A 13,651-nucleotide genomic window follows, 5' to 3' on the forward strand; every position below is an offset into this window, starting at 1 on the left:
TTGCATTAAAAAAAAAAAAAAATCAGACAAGAAGCTGGAAAAATCGCATTTTCGTAAAAGAAAGTCATTTTTAAGAGCAAAATAATTTCATTTTTGTATTTTTTCCTCTTATCTTTTTATGTAAACTTGAATTGTACAAAACTAATGCTGTAAATAATATTGTGTTTGATTTCTAGTGGAACTACAGAGAGGAACATTCCCCAAAATGTCAGGAAGCAGCAGCTACAGAACAGTCCCTAAGTAACGGATTTGTTGTGATCTCTGTATATTTACATGTTTACATGTATCAGGACCGGATCGGGACATTTTGGTGTCCTAGAGGAGACTGAGATCACCTGAAGGACAATGAGAGTGGAGCGGACATTCGGAGACACCGGCGGAGAATGAGAGTTGGGCAGAAATTCGGAGTGTGTGCAGTAGGCTACTAGCGGAGTGAAACCATGGGCAAAACAGGCGAAATCGAAGCAATTTGTGCTTATTATTATCGTTTTTTTATTGGTCAAAATTTGTAAAATCGGAATTATCGGTATGACGTCATAAGTCCCATCAATTATCGTGCAGCCCAACAGAAAACCCTATAAATATCCTGAATTCCTAAAATGTTCAAAAATCCAAGAAATGTCCTTAAATCCAAAAAATGTACTAAAATCTGAGATATGTCCTTCAATTCCTAGCAATGTCCTAAAATCCAAGAAATGTCATAAAATCCTAAAAATCTCAGAAAATCCCAAAAAAAATCCTAAAATCCTAGAAATGTCCCAAAACTCCAGCAATGTCCTGAAACTCAAGAAACATCCTAAAATCCTAAAACTGTCCTAAAATCCTAGAAACATGTACGGTGCTGCTGCGACTGGCCCCTGTCCTCCTGTCATTTTGCAAAAGTGGCCCCCAAAGCAAAGCAAGTTGAGTTTCCCTGACTTAATTGTGATGTGAAACCACAGGAATAGTTAATTTTGCAATAAAATATCTTATTCTGTATATCATAAGAAATCCATTTTCTCCTCCTAACCAAAAATCCACGCACGCATCGGCTCTGATTGAATTTCATCCTCCTATTCAAAACATAATTGCCCCGTGTGCTCACAGTGAATTCTTAAGTAATCTCCAAAAATCCCATTTCCTTGTTTTTTATGGAGCCGCTCTCATCAGCAGAGCAGCGGCATGAAGAGGACAACGGAGACTTGAGCTGCCGTCTTCTTTCCAAAACAAACTCATTTTCACCTCCTCTTGAGAGACAGGAACATGACCTTTGTGCAGACACACACACAGCCGTGCATGTTGTTTTTCTGACGGCTTTATGCAGACGTATTCGTGCAATAAACTCCCGAAACATCACCCGACACATCCGGGCATCTCTGCCCGCCTGATTGGCACTTTCCACTTAATTATTATCACTCATCCAAAAGGCGTCGGCTTATTTAGGCTGCGAGGACGCTGTGATAAACAATGAAAAGCAGGCTCTGATTTTTCAGCACTCTGGCTGCTCTGCTAACCAAAAATTAAAGTGTGTGAGAGACATTTTACTCTCAAGAGCGGATTTGCTGCGAGGAGTGTCGAGTCTATCACAAAGCTTTTAGTGCAAACTGTTTATTCTGTGTTCAGCGCCTGTGTGTGTGTGTGTGTGTGTGTGTGTGTGTGTGTGTGTGTGTGTGTGTGTCAGTGGCAGTTAAAGGGTCATTTCACCACAATACGAAACAAAACAACAGCAACAACAACACATATTTTCTCACTTTCCTCTTGTGATATTTGACAATTTTAGTGATGGAAAAGATTCTTTCAGCACCAGATAAGAAGCTGTGACGCTCACGTCGAGCTGTTTTAAATTTCCGGATGAGTGCAGTGACTGTCACCTGTGACTGCTACGGTGGTTACCTGCTTACCTGTTGCTTGCCAAGAAGCTACTTTATTAATAATTAGATATGTCAGTCCAGTGGATCTCAACCTCGGGGTCAGCAGATAAACCTGAGGCGTCGTGAGATGATTAACTCAGGATTTATACTTGTGCGCGGATTCAATGGCGTGCCTGCAGCCCTGCGTATACGTGTACACGACACCGTAACTTACCACAAAGCCTGACATGAACTTTTCCAGATGTGTAACTATACGTCATGGCAGTGCAGACCATTTATGAAGTAGTTATCTTTATAATATTAGTATTAGTATTAGTATTAGTATATATTTCCCTCTGAGGTGCAGTGGAGTGGAAGTAGAAAGTGGAATGAGATTAAAGTAGTCCAGTAAAGTAAAATTTCCTCATATTTGTACTTAAGTATAATAACTGAATAAATAAACTTAGTTATATTCTAGCACAGTAACTGAAATTACAGTAATCAAGGTAAATGGATCAAGTAAAGTATTTCTTTAGCCCTAAAAATGAATAATCCAGTCATTGTAATTACTCTGAAATATCATCAGAATTTTATCAAATTATATTAATACATTTTTAGATTTTTTTCCTTAAATGAAAATATGTATATAGTGTTTTGCTTTTTTTTATGTTTTTTATGTTTTTATGATTTTTACTCATTCTATTTTTTAAGATTTATTTTTGCTTATTTTATATGTTATTCTTGTTTTTTTCAGAACAAACTGTAAAGCACTTTGAATTGCATTTGATTTTGTTTGAAAGGTGCAATATAGAAATTTGACTGTTCGAAATTGTGGTTACAAGCGAGAATTTGTTCGTATATAGTTTCTTGCATGAGGCCCAACGTGTTGTGATTTATATGCTTGTAGTTTGTTTTTAAATGTTTTTTTTTAACTAAAAAGCAACATACTGTAGCATATGTAGTACAGCAATAAATATTTAAAGTATTAAGTAACATGAAATTGAAATATTATAGTTGAGTATGAATACCTCTACCTCGATCTATAAATCAGTAGCATCATTTCCAGAATCAGTGTGTTGTTTTTGTGTAATTTAGGCGAGCTGATCCTTTTAAAGCCGCGTGCAGTAAGTGTAGTACTCACATGAAGGACCAGGGTGCTTCTGGTAACACGGTCAATGGGCTTGTAAAGGAGCGCTGTGGGGAGAGGAGAGATGGGCTGTGAGTCAGTGTCGCTTACACACACACACACACACACACACACACACACACACACACACACACACACACACACACACACACACACACACACACAGGTCACAGCTCCACTGCTCCCACAAGGACAAACACTCCCACTCATCGTACCTGCACTCTGACAGATGATATGATTTTTGCCGCCTACAACTTTTTCAGAGCACGGCAGCTAGAGCAGTGACGATACGGTTCCTATTTTTTGCATTAAGAAAAGAAAAAAACTGCCATGGACATTTTTTTTTTTACTGAAAATGGTTTCCCTTCCCTTTGCAGACACTTAATATACATACAATTACATAAAGCATGCATATTTGTGGTTATTATATTGATAAGAGTACAAAAATGAAACATGACCCTTTAAGGTACATTTAGAACGGATAAAAAACATGCAGTTCAGTTAAGATGCCTCACCAACTTTTGGTTTCTGTACTTTTTTGGATTTCATCTATTGTCACTTATTTATCATTAACATTTTATTGTTTACTGTCGAATTTCTGTTCTTGAAAAATTCTATTTCTTGATGTCTTTGGGCTGCATGTTTGCATAAAAGGTGCTTTATAGATACTAAGTTGACGACCTTCAACTTCATGACAGCAAGCATCGACACTGCAGGAGCATCTTTTAGCAAAAACATTCATTTGACCCTGACCTTTGACCTCCCTATAAGGGAGAGAAGACTAAAATGCAGTTTCCGTGTTGGGTAACAATATAAGATCATATTATTGTCTTTTTTTTTAAGGGAGAAGAATGCTGCAGCTTATTCTGCACAGAGAAAGGATGGACACACACACACACACACACACACACGCACGCACGCACACACACACACACACACACACACACACACACACACACACACACACACACACACACACAAGTCCAAAGGCAGGCCCGCTTTAACATGCAGTCCATCTCCAGAGCCGATGCTGCAGCCTCCTATTGGTTCTGAATCAGTTTGCCTCCACTGCATATTTAGTCTGCTACTAGGTAAACTACAGCCTGCCTGGACGCTGGACTTTAAGAGAGTCAAATCTGCAAAACAAATCTGCAAAACTCCAACAGCACAAATAAAAGCATGCAAATATAGAAAGTGCAATAAGACAGACACCACCGCCTCTATCTCTAAATCAAAGTTTAAGCCTGCACCACCACACTTGGCTGGTTTCCGGCTTTGCAGCAGCAGGTTTGACACACATGACAGCTCCTGGCGAGAAACTCCCACAGACAGGACAGAAGGGAAGAAAATGGAAAAAATGGAGGTGGGCGGCAGGCAGGGCTGCAGATGTGAGATCCCCCGAGGAGAAACGAATAAGAAGCAAAAACACATATAGATGTAAGAGAGGAGGAGGGAGGGAGGTTGCGGAGATGACTTTTATTCCCTCCTCTGTCAGACCCCGAATGCAGCATTCATGTAATGAAATGCCAAAAACGTCTCAAGGTCTCAAAATAATAATGCCACCGGTGTCACGACGCATTGTAAAAAAATGTATAATAATGATGCTCAGGAAGAAAAAAGCAATAAAAACAAACCACATATGCGACAGCACAAAAATCTGGAATCCAGCCGACAATGTTTCAGTCAGTGATCAAGATTATCTCCATTTATTACAGCGTAAAACTTAACCCTTTGAAACTTGAGCAAATACGCTCGATTTCTTTCAAAAACAGGCAATAAGCAATGAAAGAAAAACTGACCCAAAACTTAGAAAGAAATTAGTAAAACAAAATACAATTATTATTTTTAAAAAACACACCAAAAAAAAAAAACTGGGAAAAAGTCCTTAAAAAAAACATTTTTTTTTTTACAGAATTTTAAAAATGTAATTATGATAAATATAATAATTTTTCTCTAGTCTTTTTCTTTTTTCATTCAATGTTCATCCAAAGCTCTTTTTTTTTTATTCTAAATCTATTAATTTCTGGCAAATTGTGGAACATCTCTTGACAAGTTTTTGAAAGTAATCTAACCAAAATAGCGGGAATTTAGTAAAAAAGTACAAGAAAAAATCTTTGCAAAAATTATGCAAAACACACACACAATTTTTTTTAAAAAAAGGCCTGAATCAAAAATCATTAAACAATTTTCCAAATTTACTATTTTTTTGCAATTTGTAGAACAGTTCTTGCCAAGTTGCTCATTGTCTTTTTCCCCCATGTCTTAAAAAAAAGCAAACCAATTTGCTGAGGTTTTAAAGGTTTAAATACTTGTGTGTGCATGCAGTGCACGAAACTGGTCCAGGTTTCAAAGGGTTTCTGCAACTGATTTTAAACCCAAAATCCAGCCAGGCGAATCAGAGAGAAGCTCGGTGCTCTCTGTATGCAGGGCGGGTCGTCTCAGACCGACGGCGCTCTGCTCCCACAGAGAGGCAGGAGCAGTGCTACACTTATCTGTTTAAACCTCCGAACATCGCTCCTATCAGCTGTACAGTCGTCCGAACGTGCTCTCTCTCCCTCTCCTCCTCTGTGCGAGAGCTCGCCCTCCTTTCTTCTCGCCTCCTCCTTTAACCGAGAGAAATGAAAGGGCGAGAGCAGAAACCTACAGGGAGCGTGTTCAGATCTACTGATAGGGCTTGTCATATTAAACTTTACACACCCTCATGTGCTCACACACACACGCACACACACACTCAGCTACTGTAAAGACCAAAGAGAATCTTCTAGAGGGTCTTGCTGATGCTGTTTGAAGTTTCTCCACCTTCTGCTCATTAATAATGCGGCCTCCATCCACAGTCCTGGTTCACTGAACCACTACCGCTACCTCCTGGAGGATTTACTACATGACCTGCTCTGACTGCCAGAGCCGAGAACTCCTCTAATTATGTGTGCGCGCACGTCGGCGCTCGCCTCGGCTGCAGCTGCTTTAGGTGACTTTAGGGTACAATTCGGTTGTTGGTGCAGTACATTTGAGGACACTAAGCGAGCTGGTTGTACAAGTCTGAACATCAGCTGTATTGATTATTTATGTCCTGCTTTGTGCTGCATGTCTGAAATTCTGCTGCAAATCTTTTTTTAAAAAAGTCTGCAGCTGTGTGAGCTGTTTTTGAGGCTGTTGTTGAGCTCATGAGGCGTTTCCACTGAACTCTACTTGAGTTTCCATTGTGAAAAGATGTGGATGGTACCTTTAGTACCTTTAGTACCTTTGGAACGGTTCCCATTTTTGGTCCAAGCCACACAGACAAAGATCCGGTAGTGAAAGGTGGAGCAAGAAACGCTGCAGTCCCTTGATTGGTCAGTAGAGAATCAACACTCACTGGCTGGTTTAATCCTTTGAAACTGGAGCAAACTGGCTTGATTTCTTACAAAAAAACCCATCCAAAAACCCACCCAAAAATAAGAGAAAAAAAGATAAAAAGTTAGGCCTTCAAGAAAATTACCTGAAAATTTAAAAAAGTTAAAAGTTAAATTTTTAATTAAAAAAAACAGTTAAAAACTCTTAAAAGTGTTAAAATACAATAATATTAATAAAACTCGATATATTTTTTGTGTAACGCAAATTGAATTATATAATTTTAATAATTATTAAAATAGTTTTTATTTTTGTTTTTTTTCCAAATTATTCCGCTGATTCCCTGTTGCTCTCTTTCTATCACTTTCCCTCTCTCTGCGCTATTTTTTGCTCATATTTGCTCTTGTTTCAAAGGTTTAAATGCTTGTGAAAGGTGTCTGAACAGAGCAGAAGAAAACAGATGATGCAGGTTTTGAAATGGTTAACCACTGTTCACAAGCACTGTTCACACCCTGTTGCAGTTGCAATTAATTTACGTTGACTTTTAATCTAATTGTCACGTTTACTCAAATTTAGCTATATTTACTTACTTAGTGAAGTTGTTGAAACTTGCAACAAGTGGCAAGTGGAATTTCCTTGTTCTTTCTAAGTTTTAGCGACTTCAGTAAATCAACTTGATCATGTTAAAGAGGATTTTGTCAACAATAAAGTCAGAAAATCTGCGAGGTCTGCTTTGTTTAACAAAATACAAATGTGATTAACTAGTTTGCATCCAGCAGAATACAAATAGCACAGTGAACTTGCTTTACTGGAGTTGCTAAAACTTTGAAAGATTGATTTGATTAACCTTGTCATTTTAAGTTGCAATAACTTCACAAAATCAAGTGAATATAACTAAATTTTAGGTAAACTTAATAATTAGATATAAAGTAAACATCAATTAGACTAATAGTTACATGTACTTGAATTTTTCAGGGCATTCAGTTCCCTAGATTTTTAAAAGTAAAACGAACTTTTCAGATTTTACAGTGTATCAAAAAATCTTGTCAATGGTTCATTGTCTTCAAACCACGAACAGAAATTAAGATCTTATTTACGCATAAATGAATTAATTTGAGGTTTTGATTGTGTATGTATCATTGTGATCATAATTGCAGGGGGTCATTATCGTTTTAGTCTAGTTTAGACCGAGGATGTGTGTTGTGTTCTTTGAGCAGCTGTGGTGTGTTGGTTTGTTACTATCTATTTGTTTTTTTCGCCAATTATTTTTCAGTTAATGTAGTTGTATTTTGTTGTACCATTAACATTATTACTATTATTCATTTATTTACTTTTTTATTTTACTGATTACTATTACTGTTAATTTTTGTCACCGTTTGTTTCTGTTGTAATGTAATGTTATGTTTTCTTGGACCCCAGCTTGTCACCTAGGTGTCAGCTAATGGGGCTAATAATTACAGCTAATAAACAATAAACATCAATAAACTAACAAACCGCACCAGAGTCTATTTGGAATTGGACTGAGACCAACCTTTTCAGGTGTTCTTGATCCATTTGTTTGGTCCGCTCCAGGGTTCGATTAACAGCTTTCACACCAGACCAAACAAACCAGACTAACGGTGCAGGCGCACCTGAGAGCGTTTTGACCGAACCAAACAGAGCAGGTGTGAAAGCACCCAATGATTCATCCTGACAACCACAAAGGCTCGCACGAAATCTCCTGGCAATCCATCAAATAGTTTTTCAGATATTTCCGTCTGGACGCAATCATCAGTGGTTACAGAAGCTCAAAAACACCCACACCCACAGCAAAGTTCAAAGTCCAGTCAGAAGAGAGAGAGAATCAGACGGAGAAGCGGATTATTGGAAGTCGATGACCTGTCACAGCGAGGTGCCTCTGATTGGTCCCGTTCTCAAGGTCGCCTTGACGACTTGGCGGTCTGAGAGACAGTTTGTCTTTGCTAAGGAGGAGGCAGGCCGACGTCTCTGATTCACTGCACGGGTCTACAGATAGGACACGGGGACTGCCAACTTTATTTGGCAAGACATTCAGCTGCTACCGATGTTGTGCATGAACCGTGACGGAAAAACAAAGAAGGCAGGATGACAGGTAGGGAGAGGGCAAACACGGATTAAGAAAACAGAGAGAAAACGGCGTCGGTGGGGAGCATCAGTCTGAATTTGCATGTGAAACACGACGTCAGATCTTCGATTCAGCACTTGTGTTGCAGCCATTCATTAGAGGAGGCAGGCGGATCTAAACAAGCCTGACAAATTGACTTATTTCACAGAAGAATATACACAGAACCACACGTCAGTTCATTAGGCTGACGTTCAGTTTAATCATAAGGAGGGCGAGAGGGATGGATGGACGAGTACAGGGGAAAAGCATGATATTCAGCGGTAGTTTCAGAGCTGAGTAACAGAAATCCCTCGATCACCTCGCCAGGTAATTAAGGAAACGCAATAGAAACCGTAATCAAAGCAGCTGCCCAGGGTGCTGACAAACACTGATTGTTGAGGGAATATGAAAGTAGCTTCATGATACTTCAACTTACAGCCCACGGGCCAAATCTGGACCCTGATAGGGCGCCGGGTCCCCCCTCCCAAACCATTCTCTAATTCATATTAAAAATTAAGGGATTCTCAGAGGTAATTGTTTTTGTACTTTAAGTGTACATAAGGTGCCAAAGTGCAGAAAACAGCATGAAAACAGAGCTTTTTATCTAAAGGTGCCTGTGGAGGATCCCCCAAACCCCCCGATGGAGATCCTCGCAAAGCCCACGATTGTCCTAAAATCCTACAAACATACTAAAATCCTAGAAATGTCATCATATCCTGGAAATGTCCTAATATCATAGAAATGTCCTACTATCCGAGAAAAGTCCTAAAATCCAAGAAATGTCCTAAAACCCAAGAAATATCCTAAAATCTGAGATATGTCCTAAAATCCAAGAAATTTACGGAAATCAAAGAAATTTCTGGAAATCAAAGAAATTTCCTGAAATCCAAGAAATGTGCTAAAATCCAAAAAAGAGATCCTCAAATCCTAGAAACATCTTAAAATTTGAGAAATGTCCTAAAATCCTCAAACCATCATAAAATCTTCAACACGCCGTAAAATCTCAGAAATGCCTAAAAATCATAAAATATGTCCTAAAATCCTAGAAATGTCCTTAAGTCATTGAAACTTCCTAAAATCCTAGAAATGATTAAAATCCTTAACTCCTAAAATGCTAGAGAAAATCTAAAAAAATTCCCAAAATCCAAGAAACATTTTGAATTAGAGTAGAAAATAAAATCTCAGAAATGTCCTTAATTCATCTTAGAAATGTCCTCAATTACTAGAAATGTCCTAAAATCCCAGAAACATGTATGTTGCTGCAGCACCAGTATCTCTGTACATACATATAGTGTGATGTAGAGCAGTCTCAGCAGTTAAAATGACTAATTTAATTAAAACCACCAGCATGTTTGGTTTGTTCCTCATTTACGGTGCATTAATTAACACTTAACAGGTACACATGTGAACACTCAGCCACCCTCTCTCAGCCTGACAAAGCCACACCGTTTGCTCATCATCTTTGCATAATTTGGATAGCGCACAACGTTTCTTTCTGGCATCGAGAGCTCTAACCCCTTGGTTCAGTTGTGCCAAATCCCCCGAAAAAAAAACCTTAAGTTTGCAAGACACCAGCAGCTTTCTAATGCATAAACTCCCTCACACACACACAGAGATCAGACTTGTACCGATCCTCTGGCGATAAGTATTCCCTACGTGGAGCAGTCTGAGTCCAGCGGTCCTTATAGAGACTAAACGTGCCTTGCTTTTAAAACAAACACACACACACACACACACACACACACACACACACACACAAGCTGTCTGTTAAAAGACAAGAACAAAAGAAGTCTGCATGTCCCGGTGAGCTACATATTCCAGAGGATCATCACTCAGCGAGCACGCAAAGAAAACTCATTTGATCACCTTGTTGCAGGAGCAACGGCACATAAATGTAGATGCAAAATCGATAGCAGACAGTTTCTAGAATGAGCATCAAGCTCCAAATTAGATATGCTGGTATCCCAAATCGACCCCCTTGTCCCAACTTCACACCAAGCACAGAACGCCACCAATCTACCGGAGAATCAATGACATCCTATCAAATAAAAAAAAGAAAGAAAAAAGGAAAAACAACACTGTCAAGTCGCCTATGGCGAGCAGCGGCGGCTCATATCATGCAGTCATTACCGTATGTGCAGTTACAACACAGTCTGAGGACCAGAAGCACCTCCATATCCCTCATGTCCTCTCCTCACTCTGTTCTCCTGCTCACTGCCGGCTTTCTCAGGCAGAGACAGACACAGAGAGAGAGAGAGACACAGAGAGAGGGCGAGCAAGGGAGAGTGTGTGTGTGTGTGTGTGTGTGTGTGTGTGTGTGAGAGAGAGAGAGAGAGAGAGAGAGAAAGTGCTCACACATGTGCTGGTTTGCCTCCCAAAGCCCGCCACTGCATACACAAGCAGAAGAGGCAGGACCGGAGTCTTAAAGCAGCGAGATAGCCGAGACAGACGCACATGCACGCTCACAATAGACACACGAAGACAACAACGCACACTCAGACAAAAATACATTCACACACACACGCGCATAATCACTCACACACACACACACACATACACACACACACACACACTCACTTACCCTCCATAGAGACAGTCGTGGTACAATCTTTGGAGTCTTTAGGACCTTTTACTTTGAGGTTCTGAAAGAAAGCAGAGGAATAATCAATTTAATTAATTATACACACATATCCACGCTCTCTCTCTCACACACACACACACACACACACACACACACACACACACACACACGCACACACACACACACACACACACACAGCTCTCGTCTTGCTTGGCTGAGGCTGATAGAACTAATGAAGAAGTATAGGGTCACTGCAGCAGACTGAGACAGCTGAGGGAGCCTGGACGATGCATTTTTTACAAGTTTACCTCGCCGTAAATTATTTTTTTTTACAGCTGCCGACGTCTCCACAGCACGACCGCGCAATAGCATGAATTAACGTTTTGACTGACACCCCATGAAACTAAAGGTGCGGTTAAATACTTTGCTGTACATTGGATTAGCGTTATAATGAGGTGCTGTTTTGAAAAACACAATTACAGAGAGTCTAATACAGTGAAACTCAACTTGTAACCGCTAAAATCCAAGAAATGTCCCAAAATCCTAGAGATGTCCAAAAATCTGAGAAACGTCCAAATCTCCTAGAAATGTCTTAAAGTCCTAGAAATGTCCTAGAAATGTCCTAAAATCCAAGAAACACTGTAAAATCGTAAAGATGTCCTGAAATCATATAAATTTCCTAAAATCCTATGAACGTCCTTAAATCCTAGAAATCTCCTAAAATCCTAAAAAAAAGTCCTAAAAGTCTTTAAAGATCAGGTGTAGTATTGTGAGCTCTCAGTGTTATTTCTATGGCTTTAATAAACACGCTGCCTTTTGAATTTTCGTTATGGTCCAGTAAATTCAGCATTAGACCGAATGTGACTATCTCTTATGCAAACTTAAGCTGTGCAGCCACGTACAGCACGAGCACGGAAACAAGGGAGAGGCATGATGCGGGTTATCACTTCAGTCACAGATGTCTTGTTAATTAACATCTGTAACACTGGAAGCAAGCAGGAAGATTTTAGCACCCCAAGATACCACCCCTCCTCCACACCAGCTCTCAGTACTTCATATACACACCACGCTGCAACTACATGTTGTACATGTACAGTAGTCAAAAGCTTCTGTTGAGTTGAGAGACTAAATGTGGAAAATGTAGCATATTTTAACATAAATATATCTGTGATTTTGTGTTTTAAACGAGTGTTCCTCAAAATGCGACCACTTTTCCAATAAACACTGTTGCTTCCTGTCGAAAAGAGGATGTTGCAACTCGCCTTGCTTCCCCTCTGTGCCGTAATCCCATGTGCATTTGTTTTCTCTTTCAGTTTACTGAAGAGGATTAACGTGACGGTTTCACCCTTTAAAATCTGTGCAAATTGAATTTTTTCAAAAACGGGAAAAGGCAACTACATAAAAAAACTACATAAAAAATGTCCCATAAATTGCAAGAAATTAGAAGAAATGAGACAAAAATGACCTGAAAACTAGTTTTTTATTTTTTATGACAATAGGGGAAAAAATAAGAAAAATTATATTCCTAATTATTATTATTGTATTTTAAAGTCTTCAATTTTTAACATTTTTCTGGTTTTTTTTTTTGCTTATTTTCAGGTAAGTGTCTTATATCTTTTTACTAATTTATTGATTTCTGTCTTGCCTTGTCCCTGTGATTTTGAAAGAAATAAAATCAATTTGCTCAAGTTTTTAAGGGTAAAGACAACTGAGACAAAATAACAGATTATTTAATTTACTTACTATTATTAAACATTTGTTATAGGAGTAGACCTAAAGTTACATATACAGATTTTACATTTTATTTTCATTGGTGCAGGAAGGGAAAAAATGTGTACTGTACTTATTAAAGTAGTATTAAAGTCTCTATAATTATGATTTAATAACTCTAAAATGCAACATGCAGCAGCACTGATCATGTGACCAAATGACTCTAAATCCTTATATTACAAAAAAAAAAATGTTATTCAAGTAAGTCTTTTGAACCAGTCCTCGAGTCTCTGATAATCTATTTTGAAGGATGAACTCACCTCAGATATCTTCTGGAACTGTCCGTTGGCCTGGCTGCATTTCTCTGCCGTCTCTAGTGCCACCTTGTAGTTGTCCACGAAGGCCTTGTACACTCCCAGCTGGCTGGCCTGTGAAGAAAAGAGAGAGAAAGAGATGTTAAAGTACAGGAGAAACCAGCCGATGTGAGACGTAGATGGAATTTTATTGGAGTTGTAACTTTTTCCATGACCTTTTCCAACTTTTTCGGCAGCCTATATAAACCCGAGAACTAATTTCGATGTAAAGGGCTCGAATTATTAGGGAAAATCCAAAAGATATGACATTACACCTGCTCCAGAGTTTCTTCAGCCCTGCTACAGCACCACACTGTGCAACACGAGCTAAACTGTGTTATTGTTATATTTAACATTTAAAATGTCACAGGCTGTTTTTTTGTGATTGTTTTGGCCTGAAATGTCTGTTTCATGGAGGCTTTTTTCTGTTAAATTGGAGTACAAGTTTGCACAATAATTATCGGGACGTTATGATGTCATACCGATAATTCCGATAATATAAATATGACGATCTGAGGTCCCAGGGTGACGGGAGGAGAGGACTAACGTGCCGACTTTATCGCTAATTAGCGGCTTTTC

General features: G+C 39.0%; 1 protein-coding gene across 1 annotated transcript in view; it reads right to left on the reverse strand.

Moving 5' to 3' along the window:
- Positions 1-13,651, reverse strand: part of abr (ABR activator of RhoGEF and GTPase) — a 199,375-nt gene that overhangs the window by 86,549 nt on the left and 99,175 nt on the right. The window contains 3 exon segments of the mRNA XM_042499516.1: positions 2,971-3,023; positions 11,010-11,070; positions 13,040-13,147. Of these exon segments, the coding sequence (XP_042355450.1) occupies positions 2,971-3,023; positions 11,010-11,070; positions 13,040-13,147 (222 nt within the window).

Source organism: Plectropomus leopardus, chromosome 13 (genome assembly GCF_008729295.1).
Source record: "Plectropomus leopardus isolate mb chromosome 13, YSFRI_Pleo_2.0, whole genome shotgun sequence".
In the NCBI taxonomy this organism is placed as follows: Eukaryota; Metazoa; Chordata; class Actinopteri; order Perciformes; family Serranidae; genus Plectropomus; species Plectropomus leopardus.